We start from the raw sequence: 19114 nt of genomic DNA, 5'->3' as shown, positions 1-19114 counted from the left end.
AGGTAACCCTCGTTCCCTGAAGGAGGGAACGGAGACGTACGTCGGACAGACCGACGAATAGGAATCTCGCTAGAGAGGCCAATCTACTTGGAGTGTAACTAAAACAAACCAATGCACATTAGCATGCAATCATATGCAACAGCTGCTTGCCTCGCAGTGCGGGTATATAATGAGCAGCAGGTGCATTGCATCTTCAGGTTTTCGCTGAGGAGCCGAACAGGTTAGGCGGCAGCATCAGCGGGGTACAACGACTGTGGCGATGGGACGTACGTCTCCATTCCCTCCTTCAGGGAACAAGGGTTACCTTTGTAACCGAGACGTTCCGATTCAGTCGGTCACGTTCGACGTACGTTGGACAGACCGACGAATAGGAATCCCTACCAAAGTGCCACAGGAGCTGCCCCCTTCCAGCGCTCTGTTGTAAGCCACCTGAACCCCCTTGCCTAAGGACGGTGGGACAGGGCTAACACAGAGAGTGTCGATCACTGCTGTTCCCCAAAACCCATTCAGTGAGACTATTGGATGATGCTGGGAAAGCGTACCCTTCCGTTGGGAAAGGGACGCTGCGGAAGCCACATCTTTCCCTGAAGGAGTTATGTGGAGGAGTACATATGGACTAACCATGTAGGTTGTACTACTTATGGAAGAACTGGGGTGACTCCAACCCGACGAGGGGTGGGTTCTCCCAGAGGGAAAGACACAGGCTTCGTTTAGGAGCAACCGTGGAACCAGCCATATGGGATCCCCGTAGGGTCACACATATGGAACCCAGCCTAAATCCGGTTCTCAAAGATGCAGCGGAGTATAGGCCTGGCGCCAGACGCTCCGCCACTTCGGCTGCCGAAGGGAGATCGGAGGACTCAACAGGGTCTGCCTTGTAGGGACTCTCTGGAGAAAAAAAAAAAAAAAAAAATCGCATGTAGCGCAGCAAGCCGACACTAAGCCGGGGCCTCTCCCCAGTGCCTCTGACCTGAGGCGAGAACACGGGAGGAGACCGGCTCGACACGGAGGCTATAGTAGCTAGCAAACGTGTTAGGTGTCGCTCTGCCCGCAGCTCTACGAATGTCTGTCAGCGAGGCGCCACGAGCCAGCGCCCAGGAAGATGCGACACCTCTCGTGGAGTGAGCATGCAACCTGAGCGGGCAGGGCACGCCCTGAGCTTGGTAAGCCAGGGCGATGGCATCCACTATCCAGTGGGCAATCCTCTGCTTGGAAACAGCCTTTCCCTTCTGCTGGCCTCCATAACAGACAAAGAGCTGGTCTGAGGTCCTAAAGCTTTGAGTTTTGTCTATGTACAGTTTCAGAGAGCGAACTGGACAGAGCAAAGCCAGGGCTGGGTCTGCCTCCTCCGAGGGCAGTGCTTGCAGGCTCACTACCTGGTCCCTGAAGGGAGTGGTAGTAACCTTGGGCACATAGCCAGGCCGGGGTCTCAGTACCACGTGGCTGTCACCCGGCCCGAACTCTAGGCACAATTCATCGACCAAAAATGACTGCAGGTCCCCTACCCTCTTGATGGAGGCCAATGCAACCAGCAGCAAAGTCTTCATAGACAGAATCTTTAAGTCTGCTGATTTCAAGGGCTCAAAGGGAGCAATCTGGAGTGCTCTTAGCACCAGAGCAAGGTCCCAAGAGGGTATGGAGGGGGGTCAAGGTGGATTTAACCGTCTCTAAGGAACCTGATGACCAGGTCGTGCTGACCAACAGATTTGCCATCTAAGTGGTTGTGGTAAGTGGAGATAGCAGCAGTATGGACTTTGAGGGTGGAGGGGGACAGCCTACGCTCCAGCCCTTGCTGCAAGAAGGAAAGCATGACTCCGATCGAGCATCTTCGGGGGTCTTCTTGGCGAGAAGAGCACCACCCGACGAACAGGTTCCACTTCGAGGCGTAAGCACGTCTCGTAGACGGTGCACGTGCCGAAGTGATGGTGTTAAGTACCTCAGGGGGTAAGTCACCTAGAAGCTCCGCGTCCCGTCCAGGGACCAGACATGGAGTTTCCAGAGGTCTGGACGCGGGTGCCAAAGAGTGCCCCGTCTCTGAGAAAGTGCAAGTAGGCTCACGGGGGGAAACGCATATTTGCGAAGGCCCCGGGGCCAGCTGTGTGCCAGTGCATCTGTCCTGAGTGTTCCTTCGGATAGGGAGTAAAACACCTGGCAGTGGGAAGTTTCTGGTGAGGCAAACAGGTCTACCTGAGCCTCTCCGAACTCTCTCCAGATCAGCTGGACCACCTGGGGGTGGAGTCGCCACTCTCCTGGCAGCGCAGCTCGTGATAGCTCATCGGCCACACGGTTGAGCACACCGGGGACATGAATGGCACGAAGCGACCTCAGATGCTTCTGACTCCAGAGCGTAGACCACTTTAAATGGTTGATGTACGCAACGTTCCCAGTGTTGTTCGTACGGACCAGTACATGCTTTGAGGCGGCTCAGAGCAAGGCGTACTGCTAGCAACTCGAGGCAGTTGATGTGCCAGTGCAGATGGGGTCCCGTCCAAACCCCTGACACTGCATGCCCATTGTACGTGGCACTCCAGCCGGTGGCAGAAGCATCTGTGAATACCACAGCATGCCGGGACACTTGCTCTAGGGGCACTCCTGCCTGGAGAAACAAAGAGTCCGACCACGGACTGAAGGCTTGGCGGCACTCCTGAGTGATTGGCACCCGGAACGTGCCGCGTTGCCAAGCCCATCTCGGGACTCGGCCGTGAAGCCAGTGTTGAAGCGGTCTCATATGAAGCAGACCGAGCGGGGTTACTGCCGCTGCGGCCGTCATATGCCCCAGGAGCCTCTGAAAGAATTTCAGTGGGACCGCTGTTCTGCCGTTGAACGTATTCAGGCAGTTCAACACCGACTGAGCACATTCCTCAGTGAGGCGTGCTATCTGTTCGACCAAATCCAACTCCATACTGAGAAAAGAGATCCTCTGAACAGGGAAGAGTTTGCTCTTTTCCCAGTTGACCTGAAGACCCAACTGGCTGAGCTGTCTGAGCACCAAATCCCTGTGTTCACACAACTGACCCCGCAACTGAGCTAGGATGAGCCAGTCCTTGATAGTTGAAGATGCGGACACCCTGTTCTCTCATGGGAACAAGGGCTCCCTCCACGACTTTCGTGAAGACGTGGGGAGACAGGGCCGGCCTGAATGGTAGGATTCTGTACTGATATGCTCGACCTTCGAACGCAAAATGCAGGAATAGCCTGTGTCGCGGAAGAATAGAGACATGAAAGTACGCGTCCTTCAGGTCAATCGTTGCATCCGGGGACGGATGCACTCGAAAATGCATTTCTGCATGAGCATTTTGAATGGTAGCTTGTGAAGGCTCCGATTCAAAACTCGCAGGTCCAGGATAGGTCGTATCCCACCGCTCTTCTTGGGTACAATGAAGTAGGGACTGTAGAACCCTGACCTCATATCAGCTGGACGGACCGGCTCTATCATGTCCTTTGCCAGTAGGACCGCGATCTCCGCAGGCAAGACATGGGCATCGACAGCTTTCACTGCAGTGAAGTGGACACCCCTGAACTTGGGGGGACGCCGGGCGAACTGAATCGCATAGCCGAGCCTGATGGTTCGAATGAGCCAGCGAGACGGACCGGGGAACACTAACCAGGCTCACAGAGACCATACAAGCGGAATCAAAGGGACCGCAGGTGTACCCGCAGTGGGGCAGCGAGGTGGAACACAGGGATGTGGCTCGGGAGGCTCTCTTAGCGAGGCGGCCCGTAGCAGGGTCTGTGCAACACTTACCTGGTTCCACCTGTGCTGTGCAACACTTACCTGGTTCCATGGTCGGGCAGGGGGTGCAGGAGAGGCTTTGGCTGCCTTCTCAAACTGCACACTGCTGCCCTCTGGCGAAGGAAGAGGGGGATGAGAGTGGTGAGGTTTTTCTCCTCCCACTGCTCTCCAAGCCCTCTTCAGACCTGGAGATGGAACTGCTCTTTTTTTTTTTTTTTTTTTTTGGAAATTTGGGTACCGAACAGAAACAAACCCAATAAAAGGATTTACCACCCGGCCCTCCTCCGGGGGGTGGAAAGAGCAGCCCCACCCATCTCTGGTTCGCCCGTCTCAGGGGTGATTTTCTCACCAACCACTTAAACAGCAGCAGAGACGGGAGGTGTCATCTCCCTGCAACGGACACAGTAGAGCAGGCTGGGCCGGAGTTTTTTTGCAGACTGAGGGGCGGCCCAAGAGAGGAAAAATGTATGCAGATTTTGGTACTCTTGGTGTTCCATATTTATGGCACCAAAATAGCTCCATTCTGCAAAGTTTTCCATGCACATCCGGAACCCCGGGAAAGCATGGCTGTAAACTCTGAATCTGAGTCAGCATAAGCACACACCATTACAGTGGGCAGCGTCACCCTCATTTCCAGAGCATAACAGCACTCTCTCCGATGCTGCAATCGACGTCTGACCCTCAGCTGGAGCTCTGAATGAAATGCTAGGTTCCCCTATGAGAAGGACCAGCAATCCAATCCAGAAACTGCACAGCTTGCGATGCGCTAGAACCCCTCAACCTCATGTCACCCAAGCCATATCAGCAAAGAAGACCTCTTCTGGCGCACCAGAGAGGGCACTACAATGGAGATTAGGCAAGGGAACCGCGCATCTAGAGTGCCGAGCGAGCGCTGGGTTGCAGTGACAACCCGCGCTGCAGCCCGACAGCACACGACACGCAGAGGAGCGAGAGGTTTGCTCTCGCTGATCTCCACGGTCTCCCAGAGTGCCGGGCAGACCCGCAGCTGTGCTTTTACACACAAGCAGCAGCTGGCCAACAACAGAGAGGACTCAAGCTTCCAGGAGAAAGAAGAGTCACGACCGGCGTGTCGACGTGATCATGTTCTCATACGAAAACATAAACCACCTATGAGCATCGTTTCAGCACGCGCCCAGACATGTGAAACAGAGTTCGTGGCCGTCATTGAGGACGGGAAATGACTGCATCCAGAAGCACACAAGTAGAATGTCATCTTTAAAAAGACGCAAGCTCTACTTGTGTAAGCTCTTTTAGGGACTTTACTCTTTTAAAAGTGCTGAAGGGGAATGCAGGGGAACAGCCGTCGCAACACAGACAGGGATTGTGTGCAGCCTGTTGTGTGCTCTCTCTCTCTTTGAAGGCGCTCACTCTTACCAGCCATAAATACGGCTTTTCAGCACTCAAAAGCGCACCGTACCAGCCGTGAGAACAGCCTTCTGACGCTGTCAAAACAGCCATTTGCTCAATAATGGCAAACGAAGCAAAAAACAGAAAATAAAGAGAGGACTTCGACCCCGCTGCTGTGCTGTTCGCCCGCACTCGGAAAAAAGAGAAGTTCAACCAAAAAGCTTGACTCGTCTTCTAGCAGACACTTGCAGAGAACAGGAACAAACACCGTTCGGCTCCTCAGCGAAAAGCTGAAGATGCAACACACCTGCTGCTCATTATATACCCGCGCTGCGAGGCGAGCAGCTGATGCATATGATTGCATGCCAATGTGCATTGGCTCATTTTAGTTACACTCGAATTAGATTGGCCTCTCTAGCGAGATTCCTATTCATTGGTCTGTCCGACGTACGTTGAACGTGACCGACTGAATGGGAACTAATTCAGCATACTATCATCTCAAAAATATTGAAAGAATTAGATGCTTTGTCTCCAGTCAAGACAAAAAATACAGAACACTTCTGCCAGGTTTCTGAGCAGAACCAGAAAATATGAACATATCACACCAGTCCTTGGCTTCCAGTTGCATTTGGAATTGATTTTAAAGTACTGTTACTTGTTTATAAATCACTTATTGGCCTAGGACCTCAATACATTGCAGATATGTTAATAGAATACAAACCTAACAGATGACTAAGATCATCAAGTCACTTAGAAATACCAAGGGTTCATTTAAAGCAAGGAGAGTCTGCTTTTAGCTGTCATGCCAGCTGCAGCTGGAACCAGCTTCCAGAAGAGATCAGATGTGCTCCAACAGTAGTCACATTCAAATCCAGACTCAAAACACATCTGTTTAGCTATGCATTTGCTGATTGAGCACTGTGCTATGTCCAAACTGATTGCACTTTATTTTATATGTATCTTTTTATTCTTTTAATTCTTTTTCTTGTTTTTATTTGCATTTTATAACAATCTTTTATGCATCCTCTTTTTATTTCTGACTTTTAATGCTTTTTAAATCTTGCTGTCTGGTTGAAAAAGCTGGGAGAATTAGGGAGTAAGCATTTGTTATCACTGGATGGAGCTCTGGACGGAGTTAGTCCAGGAAGATTTATCTGTAAGGGTACTGTTTAAACACGCAGCTACCTGACAAATACTCTGACTGAAACTCCCTGACTCTTCCACTAGGGGTAGATAGGGGTACCAGATAGGGGTATTTCTGTTTTTATTGTTATTTTTATTTCTTATGTATTCCATTTTATTCTTATGTATGTGTTTCCTTTTTATGTAAAGCACTTTGAATTAGCATTGTGTATAAAATGTGCTATAGAAATAAAATTGCCTTGCCTTAAATTGCCTTAGATATAGGGGGATGTCCTCGGCAGTCTAAGTGGAGGGTTAGACTGATTGATTGCCTCCATCTGCTTCTGTACTGCGGAGAACTGATGGGCAAAGTCCTTGACAGTGTCGCTTAAAGGGTTAGTTCACCAAAAAATGAAATTTCTGTCATTGAGTACTCACCCTCATGACGTCCCCTTCATTTGTCTTCGGAACACAAATTAAAATATATATATTTGATGAAATCCGAGGTATCTGATCCACACATAGGCAGCAATGACATTGCACCTTTTGAGCTCCAGAAAGGTACTAAAGACATTGTTAGAACTTCTTATAGCTGAACTGAACTTGCTTCAAAATTTGATGAACTTCACAGTGTTATTGATCTGAACTGAACCAACACTGAACTGACTTGAGCTAAATAAATGACACTATTGTCTTTCAGCTTTAAAGCAGTATCTGAACTGTCTCCATAGTGTATTTGCCATAATTGATTCTGCTGTTTTTCCTGTTTATCTCTGTGAAGGTGCTTTGAAACAATATGTATTGTAAAAAGCACTATACAAATAAAGATGACTTGACATACAGTTATTGGAATATTATCAGGTATCAGAATATTTCAGATAAACAAAGACATGCACTTACTTTTACTGCTGTTCTCTTCCAGAAATATGGGAGATTTTCATTTATTTGAGTTTATTTTTCATTTCAATTTAATGAGACAGCACTGTCACTCATCTGTATGTTGATTAATGTTTAGTTTTTTATGGTGGGAAAAATATCTGCCATGCTCTGTAGAGTGTTTCATTGATAACTTTTCATGCATACAAATCATATTTACTTGTAAATTCCTATCTATTTATAAATCATGTTTCAACAGAGGAAGACTTGATGAAGTATTGGTGCAGAATGCATTCACTCATATTGTGGTTGAGTAAATTGATTCAGTGGCAGTTATGTCTTCTCATATCAAAATAAAAGAAGTGGGAAAAGATTTATTTAATTATTACATTTGCACATTTCACAGATGCTTTTATATGAAGACATTCAAGTTTCATTTCATCAGTTTATTAATTTCTTGTTCCTTGTAAACAGAACTTGCTTCTGCAGAAACTTCTTATCATGTGTTCAAATATTTAATGTGTGCTCTTGTGATCAGGATGTAAACAATGATCTTCTGCAGTTGGGTAAATTTAAATTGTATTTAGTTTTGTTTGCATTGTGCCATGTGTTTTGCAGGAATATCATTAATGTTTTGGTCTCAGAATTAGAGAATTTGAGATCATGAGTTTGTGTCAAACTGTCTAGATGCAATAATTTTATTTAATATAATAATGATTTTAAATCATAATCTGCAGTTTTATTTATATTAAAATAGATAATGCTGACCTGCACTTTATCACTTTCTATCTTTTGAGTGAAATAGTACTGAAAATAGACAAACCTGCAAGCAAGTACAATTTTATAAAATATTTGTCACAACAAGACACTTAAAACACTCCAAATACTTTTGCTGCTTGTTCAGTTTACTTATTTGACTTCATTGCACTCAACTCAATTAACTGTAAATGAAAGTTAACGTATCATGCTTTTGAGTTGCGACAACATGAATCATTTTTATTGACAGCTGAAACTTTACAGTGTATTCCCAGCATGCTCTGCATGGGATTGGATTGGGAAGCTAAACTCAAAACATCCTCCATTACATTCATGCTTGTCAATATATTATGACCTTTCAATTCAAATTAACGGACAATCTCTATACATCTCTTATAGTGTGAATTTCTTACAACATGTACATGTTAACAGGATTTGAGTTAAATTTAGGTACAGTTCGGTTCTATATACTGATCAATGTAATAACTTATGCTAACAATTCAATTTTAAAATAATATCATTATTTATGTTTCTATTATTCAAATGTTGTGCCGTTTTGTCATGTCAGTATGAAAAGGATGTGTGCTCAAAGTAAACAGACTTTCATTTGTGCAGTTTTATGTATGTTTTGGTTGAAGAATGATAGCGCTCAGAAAACATCGGCAGATTTACACTATCAAAAATTAAAGACTGTTTCAGTAACAGCAGATATAAATGATTTTGAAAAAGCGGTTTCAAGCATTGTAATTGTTTTTCATAATAATAATAATAATAATAATAATAATAATAATAATAATAATAACTATTATTATTGCCTTTAAGTGTTTTGGTTCTGTAAAATTGTCACTGCTTATAGGTTTGGGATTATTCTTTTCTTTTCTTTTTTCTTTTGCAGAAAAAAACAATCTAAAATGATTATACATTAAAAAAGTATTTCTTAAATTAAAAATTTATTTTAATCCATTAAAATAGATTATCTCTGTAATTTCTGCTCATAGTCTCTTCTGTGACTCTCTTCACTTCATCACTTCACTTTTTAATAACTTAATATTTCCATTTTGTTTAGACTTTGATAGTTTTTATTTTTGTCCATTAGTAAGTTTCATCATCAAGCACTTCCTGACCAGGGTTTCCCATGTAAACCTTCAGTTGTTATGGCATGTAGCTGCAGCAGAGATGAGGCAAAATCGGACCTTCTACAAAATGGCTTCTTTATTCAACAAAGGAAACAGAACAGCCAACACAGTATGCAAACAATAACAAACAACAATATAACATTAAGAACGGACAGGGAGTTCAGGGAGTGAGTCCAATATAAAAGGAGTGATAACGAAGACAACCAGGTGCAGGGAATATGGGGAGAGCGGGAGAGATGATGAGGGAAGTGAGTCTGTAGGACTGCACAATTTGACCCAGAATTAACTAGCCTCTGTTTTGTTTGACAACACTTCGAACGTCAACAGAAAGTTACTCCACCCAGGATCACTTAGAGCAACTTTAAGGATAAAAGGTTCATTGGTAAAATGAAAACAATGAAAAAATGCAATATTAGTATTGCTCAGAAAACAGTAGTTTGGTATTTTGCTTATAGGATCAGTGGACTGTGGTGTAACATCATCTCATTCCACTTAATCTGGCAATGAAAACAGAACAAACAATCATTAAGGGAACGTACACATAGTATAAATATTACATATAGTACAAATGTCTACACACCATGTCTCTCTCCTTTTATTTCTCATCTGCAAACACCTCAACCTCACACAGTGTGAGATATTCATTGCGTCCAGGTATAATAATGTTGACAAATCGCCCCTTAATAGGCTTAACAGCAAATATTTTTGTCTCTCCACGTGGGATGGACACAACAGTCGCAGCCCTGTGAAGAAACACAGTAACAGAGAAATAGAGAGGGGCGTATCAAAACAGCATGAAGCATATTAAATATACTTCTGTTAAAGGTAAGTTTGTATTAAAGGGATTTAATCAAAGTAATTTTATCTTATTTACTCATTTTCTAACCTTTTGTGTAAGTATTAAGAGAGAGACAATACTTACAGTTGATTATTGTTGCCATTATTTTCCAGGCTGTTGCCGATACGGATCTGAGCACCATTTATTCTCTCTGGACAACAATCTCCACGATTAGTGATGCTAACCCTGGTTATCTTGTAGACATCCAACAAGTCAACTCTCCACCAGGGGTCCCTGTCGGCTTTAGTATGACTGCATGACCCACGTTTGCGAATTGAGTTCCTGTTGTCATCGACAGCATTTTGAGCAGCTGCTAATTGATCGTATGTGGAAGACTGGACAGCTCTGGCTCCAAGACCAAGATTCCCTGTTTAACATAAAATAATAAATCAAATTTTTGTACTTTAATGTGCTGAAGTATAATTCCAATTTAATAGGTACAACAATGCTAAGCTATGTATTGTAATGTAATTATTACACGGCTCTCTGGAATACTTGATTCTGATTGGTCAGTCGCAATATTCTGAGGTCTGATATTTCCAGATAATGACCGTCATCAATAGTAACGCTGTATAACAGACAGTTCATCCGGGTTTCTGAAGCCGGACTTTCTCTGATGTTTCTTGTATCACACCACAGACTCACTCTCGTTTCATACAAACACAATTGGTGCGTCTCTGTTAGAGTTATTGATTGTATTTAAGTATTTTTAGCATTAAGAGTACTGTAGTGTTCAATATAGTTGCTCGAATGATTGTTTTTGTACACTGTAATGGATTCTAAGATAATAAATAGGCAAGAATTTAAAACAGTTTGATCTCAAATCAATATGTTCATGTAATTTATTTGGTGTACATGACTGTACATTATTCCTTAAATGTTTGTCTTGTTGAACTTGTTCATTTGTCTTGCTAGGTAGACTATATTTTTTCTTCAAGTTTTGTTTATTACAAGTGGGCTAATAAAATATTTCAACTCAAATCAATATTTTGTGTCCAAACTCATTTGTGGCATATAATATAATATAATAGTTACGGTCTAGCTGTTGTAGAGATGAGGCATCAACGGAAATCCACAATAGATGGGTTTTATTAATATAGCGAAGAGAGACAACAACTAAACACATAGAATAACAAGAACTGACCAGGAGTGAAGGGAGTGAGACCATATATATATATATAGGGAGTGCTGATGATTAAGTCCAGGTGTAGGAGATGAGTGATGATGAGGAGCTGACAAGGGAAGTGAGTGCAGGTGAGGAGACAAGAGGATCATGGGAATTGGAGTCCGGAGAACAAGGGATCTGTGACATTACTACCCCCCCCCCCCCGGTAGGCGTGGCCTCACGCCGTAGATGAAACACCGGGGAGGGGCGGGTCCATGAGCCAAGGCGGGTCAGGTGCAGCGGGCTTGCAAAAGTACTTGGGGAGGTTTAGGATAATTATGAGGAGTCCAAGGAACATAGTGGATTTGTGGGCGGCTGAGTCAGGAGCGGAGGGCTCGGCGGCTGAGTCAGGAGCGGACTCGTTGGCAGCTGGAGCTGAGGTGTCCAGTCCATCCCCTCATAGATGATTAAAATCCCCACAGGCACTGGAGCTGGCTCTATGGCGACTGGAGCAACTGGCTCGGAGATGGCTAGAGCAGGCTCTGGAGTGAACTCACTGACTGGAGCGGCTTTCTTTCTCCTCCTCCGCTTTCTGGACCCAGCGGAGGAGTGTGGGTCCAGTGTGGAACAGGAAAGGAGTTCACTGGAGGGGTATGCGGAGGAAGAAGGAGACTGACCAACTGGCCTGGCCACCTGTGTTTCTGGAGGGACTGGACGAGATGGACACATATCCTGAACCTCATCAACAAAGAAATTAGATCCGTTTAAATACAAAATTAGATTAATGGTTTCGCTCAAGGAAAAAGAATCTTCAGGGTCATCAAAACGGATAGTGTCCGCGTCCAGACCGTCCAGAAACAGGGCGTTCAAACGTCCATCTGACCAGTTAGTCAGAAAAGCAAGCTCTACAAAATCCTCCACATACCTCTCCAGTGAACATCCTACCTGGAAGAGACTGGCGAGACGTTCCGCCACTGATGTAGGCATGAGAGGCTGTGGGGGAGACGAACACACAGGATGAAGGAATAATCCCATCTTAAGCTTGTGCAAATCCAGCGGTTTAGGTCTGTTCTTCTGTTACGGTCTAGCTGTTGTAGAGATGAGGCATCAACGGAAATCCACAATAGATGGGTTTTATTAATATAGCGAAGAGAGATAACAACTAAACACATAGAATAACATTTAAGAACAGACCAGAGGGGTATTGCACAAAAGTCGAATTAAGAAAGCCAGGATAACAGAACAGTCGCGGCTTGACCTAGTTTAATCAGTGCATCCTGGCTTAATCCGTTGCACGTTTGCTGAGCCAGGATGAGAACGCGCGGATATGTCAAGCCAGGTGTATATAGTTTGGATAAATGCACGTTCACGGCATTCTTAAAAAGATCACGAAATCGATCACAGATTCACCGATGCAAAAATGGATAAAACCCGTGCGGCATACTTTTCGCCTAATGAGCAACAGCTTCTTATGGAAACGTATGAAGAAGTGAAACATATTATATGTAAAAAAGGCAATACAGCTGCTGTAATAAAGCAAAGAGAGAATGCCTGGCAAACAATAGCGGACCGATTGAATGCGTAAGTAGTCCAAATAACCTGAAACCCTCATAATTACAATCCAAGGAGTTTCTTATCATTTTCAAAAATAATTGTATACTTTGCTTTAAATGTGACCAGTGGACATGCATTTAACATGAAGAATAATTGCAAACACTTACCCACTATGTGCATCTATTTGATCTATTTAGTTTCTTTTATGTCTATAATCTGTTTAATCTTTGTACTCTTATCTATTTGTATGTAGGTTATGTTTCTAATTAATTTGATGTAATCTATAATCAGATAATTTGCTCTATTTTTACCCATCTAATCTATTTTATCATTTGTATCTATCTATTCCTCTTAAAGAGCAAACATGTCTGGCCAAAAAAGGACTTGGCAGCAAGTCAAGATTAAATACAAGAATATTTTGCAGGCTGGTAAGTGACTTGTTTGTGGAGAACATGGGTGACATGTTTGATGACATTTTACTGTCTGTGCTGATTTTAGCAATAAAAAAAAAAAAGTCATATATCTGGTACGGGGGGTGGCCCTCCAACCCAAGACTTCACCACAGCAGAGGAGCTGGCCCTGGACTTAAATAAAGGGAAGCCAGTGATTGAAGGGATCCAGGGAGGGACAGCCACTGACTCTGGCCCAGCAAGGGATACTGGCCTCCTCATACAAGGTACATTATTGCCATACTACTGCACATGGAAAATATTGAAATCCATATATATTTTGTTATGTGGACTGTGTGACTTTGCCTTACCTTGCAGTGGCTGGTAACACCCTTACACTTTTGGAGCCACCAGACTATAATTCATTGGTGAGTACTGTTTATTAAATCATAGGCTTTGCATGTCCTGTCAAAAATATCAATACAAGTATTGAATATGGCAGAGGGAAGCCACATCTACAGCAGCGGAGTGCACTTCTGCCGATGATGAGACCGTGTCGCTGGACTCCAGAAAGCTCGAGGTATCATGTCAATTTTGTGGAAATAGACTTTTTTTTTTTTTTTTTGAAGTTCACAATAATTAAGAAGTCAGGGAAGTGGTACTAATAGAACATATCATTTGTTACAGGATCCTGACATTGGGCAGCCTGATAAGCAGCCTGGTAACATAGTGAGTATTGCCTACAGTAAATTTACATTATGCAAAAATTCTGCAATGCTAACTAAAAGGTGTTTACAGAGTTCACAAACTGTCAGATATCTCTACACAACGCATCTTAAGAGACAGATCGAGCTGACAGAAGTCAAGATTGATGTGAACAAAAGAAAGCTGCAGGACATGGACCTTGAGATGCAAATTAAACGAAAGACACTGAGGAAACTAGAACTGGAAATCCAGAAACTAGAAAGAGAAGTAAGTGACTTCAGTTCATACTGTAACCATGACTGTAACACAATGTATTAATCATCATAATTTTTTTTTCTCTCCAAAGCTCCAAGCTGACAAGTGATAACGGCAAAATAATAAAAGAGAAATATTCCAAAACCATTGTGGTCTTGTAATTTTTTTTTTTTTTTTTTTTTTTTTTTTTTTTTTAAATGAATGTCAAGTACACTTTATAGTTATTGATCCAGTGAAGTGGAACTAGAATTTGGGAAGATAACCACAGTGTGTGCTACCGATGCCAAATAAAATGCAAGTACACATGAAAAGGTTATATAGCCTACATTATCCTTTATTAAGGGATGGGCTAAATCATAACTAAATTAACTGAAATAATTTGCAATGTATTGTTCTCTAACAAGTCTACCATTTCTGTTATCTGGGAATATGGCAGCATTGTCCCAATCAACATCCAAAGCAACTCTGGGAGCCCTTTCTTTTCTTAGGCTGGCAATATTGTGCAGCACTGTGCAGGCAACAGTCACATCACATGCTCTGTCTGGGGAGACCCTCAGGTGGTGCAGGCACTGAAATCGTGATTTCAGGAGGCCGAAGGTCATTTCAATTCGAGCCCTGGTTTTGGCATGGGCATGGTTGTAAGCTTGCTGTGCTGGGGTTTGGGGGTCTGTAAGGGGAGTCATCAGAAATGTCTCACAGGCATAGCCTTTGTCCCCCAGCAGCACACCAGAGAACTCACCTGCGAATACAAAACATAATTCTTACAAGTACTGTACTCTTGATGTTCAAGGTGCTTAAAAGAATTAGGGTGGCATACCTAGAGAGAGTCTCTGGTAAATTCTACTGGCCCGAAAGATTCTGGAGTCATGGACTGAGCCAGGCCACTTTGCCTCTAAATTTGTGATAAGGCAGTCAGCATCACAGATCATCTGTAAAAATATATAGCCTATTAAGGTCATTTAATGCACAGAATAATTATGTAGCTGACAGTAACCATAACTCCTTCTTACCTGAACATTGATACTGTGGAAGGATTTCCTGTTAACATAATCTCCCTCATGTGCCCCTGAGGGGCGTTGGATACGAATATGGGTGCAATCCACTGTACCAATTACATTAGGAAAAGCTGTAACACAAAATAATGAGTGTCATACTGTGACCATACTACAAAATGTTACATTAGCAATCTGTTATTATTCGGGTTACCTGCAATCTTGTAGAACTCCTCCTTGATGTGGATGAATCTTCTGTGACCAGGGAAGGTGATAAATATGTGCACAAGAGATTTCATTGCCAGACTTACTTTTCTTATTGTGCGGCAAATAGTGGCTTTATTGAGGTTTTCTGCATCTCCGACAGAATACAGAAACATGCCACTTGCAAAGAATCGCAGTGCTACGCAGACCATCTGTGGGACAGTGAGAGCATGGCTCCGTGCTGTCCTGTGCTGTATGTTTGGACCCAGCAGCCTACACAAATATCTGATGCCATCACCTGAGAATCTGTACCTCTCAGTCAGATATTCGTCTGAAAAGGCCAATGGGTCTGCCCTATCTCGGAAGACTCTTTCATGCCTGAATGCTCGTCTGAGTATTAAAACTTCCTCATCAACTACATCATCCAACAAAGGGCAAGCCATTGTGAATAGGAAACACACAAATCTTTAGTCTATATATACTACATATTGACCTCGTTACAGACTTAATTGAAACCACATTTGCAACTTCATTAGCCATTTCTTATTATCTCATTAACAATAAAATATAATCTGATATTTTTCTCATTCAACAGTACATTTCTACTCTATACTTGCATATATAGATATACATAGTCTATATTCTATTTCTCATATTGTATAGTATAGTTCTTTTGCACTGTGTTGGCTTTCATTGTGGACAGCAAAGTAATAATTGCTCAGGAAAATCTGCTTTCCTCACTGGGTGTATGACAATAAACACTTTAAATTTCAAATAATATATATATTCATCAAACCTCTGACAGTGAAATGAACAGCAGTTTTCAATAATAACTAAAATAACAGTACACATACTTAGATGAATGACAGTATATCTAGTATTTTAATGCAGGACCATAAAGTGACTAAAACACATTAATATCTAGTAGGATTTAGGGAGGAACTAGCCGATAAATCACTAGGATTAATCTTAGCCTGGTTGTTAGCCTGCTCCGGAGCAGGCTAGCTGCAAAGTGTAAATCTCCATAGTAACTTAATGTAGATTAATTTAGCCTCCCTTCATGCAACCGAGTCAGGGCTAAATTCAGCCAGGATAACTGGAAAATCCCAGCTTAATCCCTTATCTTGCTTTTGTGCAATACCCCCCAGGAGTGAAGGGAGTGAGTCCATATATATAGGGAGTGCTGATGATTAAGTCCAGGTGTAGGAGATGAGTGATGATGAGGAGCTGACAAGGGAAGTGAGTGCAGGTGAGGAGACAAGAGGATCATGGGAATTGGAGTCCGGAGAACAAGGGATCTGTGACAATAATATAATATAATAATCACCCTGTCGGGGTTTATTATGCATATAATATATAACTGACAACATTCAAAGAAATGAAGATCACTCACTTGGAACACAAATGTACGTCGGTGTGTAGTTTTCTGTTAATAAAATAATAACAGTTATACACACATCAATAAGTACATAAATTCTATCACAGTTTTCTTCTCTCTCTGTCCCTTACCTGCAAACACCTCGACTTCACACAGAGTAAGGACTTTATCATTCCCAGGTAAAAAAATGTTGACATATCGGCCAATAACAGGCTCAAATGAAAATGTTTCTGTGACATCAAGAACAGTGAGAATAGTTGCAACCCTGAAAATACATAAAGAACAGTGTTAAAATGAAAAGCAGAGGCTTCGCAACACAATGCACTTCTAACAAATTCAATTCAACTCTATTGAAATCAAATGGTTTTGTACAGCACTCTTCACAATACAAATTATTGTTCATGTTTTATATTGCATTGCTACAAGAAACAGTCTAATCTTACAAATGTCTAATCACAATCTGGATAAAATATGTTCAAGTAAAGTTCATCTCCATGGCTGTGGCTCTCTGAGTGGTTGATTTGTGGAGGAGGTTCAATTTTGCCTCCTGTTTTATTAAACCAGATTGAACATCATAATCATGGGAAGATGACAGAACAACTGAAACATTTCTTACAGCTCATTGTTGTTTCCGTTGTTGTCCAGACTGTTACCAATACGAATCTGAGCTCCTTTAAGCCGCTTTTTGCAACAGTCTCCACAATTAGTGATGGTAACTTTGTGTACACTGTAGACATTTCCAAGGTCAACTCTCCACCATGGATTAAACTCAGAATTAGTCTGAGAACATGAGTCTCTCTTTCCATCTACTGCACGTTCAGCATCTCCCTGTTGGCATGTGGAGGACTGCACAACCTTGGCATTAAGAGCAAGATTATAGAATAATTTTCAATTTCTCATCCTCATTTAAACAAAGAAACATATATTGCTATTATAGTATAGAAGAGCCCCATGATTTACAGTAAAGTCAGTGTAATGTGACTAACCTGCCTCTGTTCTTAGGATTTTAAATGCCTTTGCCAAGTTTCCTCTATTTTTAATATATATATCAGATCATTCCAAAACAATGCTAGACAAATTTATAATCAAACATCTATCCACTGCATAATTCTATATCATGTCTACAACCTATATATGCGAGTATTATGCTTAGATCACACATAATTCATGCAATTATTATGACTTTTGAATGGTTAATGGAAGGTGTGTTTTGTTTACTATGTGCATGAATGATTTCTAATTTCTTGCATTATTGTATGAATCAAATCTGTGTAAAATGTATTGTACTCTTATTATAGAAATCATGTCTGAATTTTACAGTACTAGAGCGGGAAAGTTAAGAGACCATGTGACTAAGATAAGAACTGTGATTTATGTACATGGAGGAGAAATAGTCACACCCTGAACTAAAGACAGTCTAATTGGTTGGACCTCCAGGGGTGTTGGACAAACATCTCAGTTTAAAACTCAGGACACGAACAAAGAATTAGGTTATGGTAAAATGGGTTAAGACGGAGGTTAAGAATGAACAGCATCATGCAAGTCATCTGAATACTCTCATCTCACTTTTCTTTCTTTACTTAGTTTCTTTTCTTTTCTGTTGAGAGTCTCGTTTCACTCCAAGACTCTATAGTTTTGCCATGCCTCGAACTTCAACATCAAAGTGCAGAGACTTCACTTCCATTTCATCTGCCAACACAACAATGTGATTGGCTTCCCAAGACATCACTCCAGAAATATATGATATAAAATTTAATAACCCCACCTAAGAAATGATAGAAGGGTTAAATTAATGATTGATGGTTCGTTCAGGTCAGGTCTTATAAAGTGCATATATTACTAGAAACTAAATGATGAACATTTTCTCTTTCGTTCTTTCTACAATTCATGTGAATGTGTGCGCGTGTGTTTATGTGTTAGATATTAGTTCCCTTTCAGTCAGTCACGTTCGACATTACATCAGAACTGAACTGGCGAATTGGGATCTCGCCAGAGATATACAGCAGAGAGTGGGTATAAATGTGGAAGCAGATGCAATGGACACCGCCAAGCAACTGTTCTGCTCTTCCATTCACCAGAGAGTGTGTCTACGAGTGTCTGTGAGCGTTCTTCGGGAATAGGCCTTTGCTATCCGGTGTGACGGCGCTGCAGTGGTGCTCGCGACCCCTCAGAGAACTTCCTGCTGTTTCATAACAGCCCTAAAAGAGCTTTTTGCACAATGCAGGCTGCACTATTCCCTGCCTTCTGTGCCGCGCCCATTTCCCCTGTGCACTTCAGCTCCACGCTGAGGTACAGTATCTCACAGAAGTGAGTACACCCCTCACATTTTTGTAAATATTTTATTATATATTTTCATGTGACAACACTGAAGAAATGACACTTTGCTACAATGTAAAGTAGTGAGTGTACAGCTTGTATAACATTGTAAATTTGCTGTCCCCTCAAAATAACTCAACACCCAGCCATTAATGTCTAAACCACTGGCCACAAAAGTGAGTACACCCCTAAGTGAAAATGTCCAAATTGGGCCCAAAGTGTTAATATTTTGTGCGGCCATCATTATTTTCCAGCACTGCCTTAACACTCGTGGGCATGGAGTTCACAAGAGCTTCACAGGTTGCCACTGCAGTCCTCCTCCACTCCTCCATGACGACATCACAGTGCTGGTGGATGTTAGAGACCTTGCGCTCCTCCACCTTCCGT

At 42.5% G+C, this 19114-nt stretch overlaps 1 protein-coding gene and 1 long non-coding RNA gene across 2 annotated transcripts; one reads left to right on the top strand and one right to left on the bottom strand.

The window, feature by feature from the left end:
• Window positions 1-13214: 13214 nt before the first annotated feature.
• LOC125274683 lies at window positions 13215-13913 on the top strand. Its single transcript, XR_007186312.1, has 3 exons — window positions 13215-13305; window positions 13380-13606; window positions 13676-13913. It is a non-coding gene; the product is annotated as an uncharacterized LOC125274683 (long non-coding RNA).
• A 237-nt stretch (window positions 13914-14150) lies between these two features.
• Window positions 14151-15731, bottom strand: LOC125274676 (putative nuclease HARBI1). Its single transcript, XM_048201071.1, has 4 exons — window positions 15044-15731; window positions 14848-14963; window positions 14655-14766; window positions 14151-14576 (listed from the first exon to the last, which is right to left on the bottom strand). The coding sequence occupies exons 1-4, from the start codon at window positions 15474-15476 to the stop codon at window positions 14203-14205; spliced, it is 1035 nt and encodes a 344-aa protein (XP_048057028.1). The 5' UTR covers window positions 15477-15731; the 3' UTR covers window positions 14151-14202.
• Between the last annotated feature and the right edge of the window lie 3383 nt (window positions 15732-19114).

This window comes from Megalobrama amblycephala, linkage group LG9, assembly GCF_018812025.1.
Source record: "Megalobrama amblycephala isolate DHTTF-2021 linkage group LG9, ASM1881202v1, whole genome shotgun sequence".
In the NCBI taxonomy this organism is placed as follows: Eukaryota; Metazoa; Chordata; class Actinopteri; order Cypriniformes; family Xenocyprididae; genus Megalobrama; species Megalobrama amblycephala.
The sequence above is the reverse complement of the archived record's forward strand: the minus strand, read 5'-3'. Positions and strand labels throughout refer to the sequence as shown.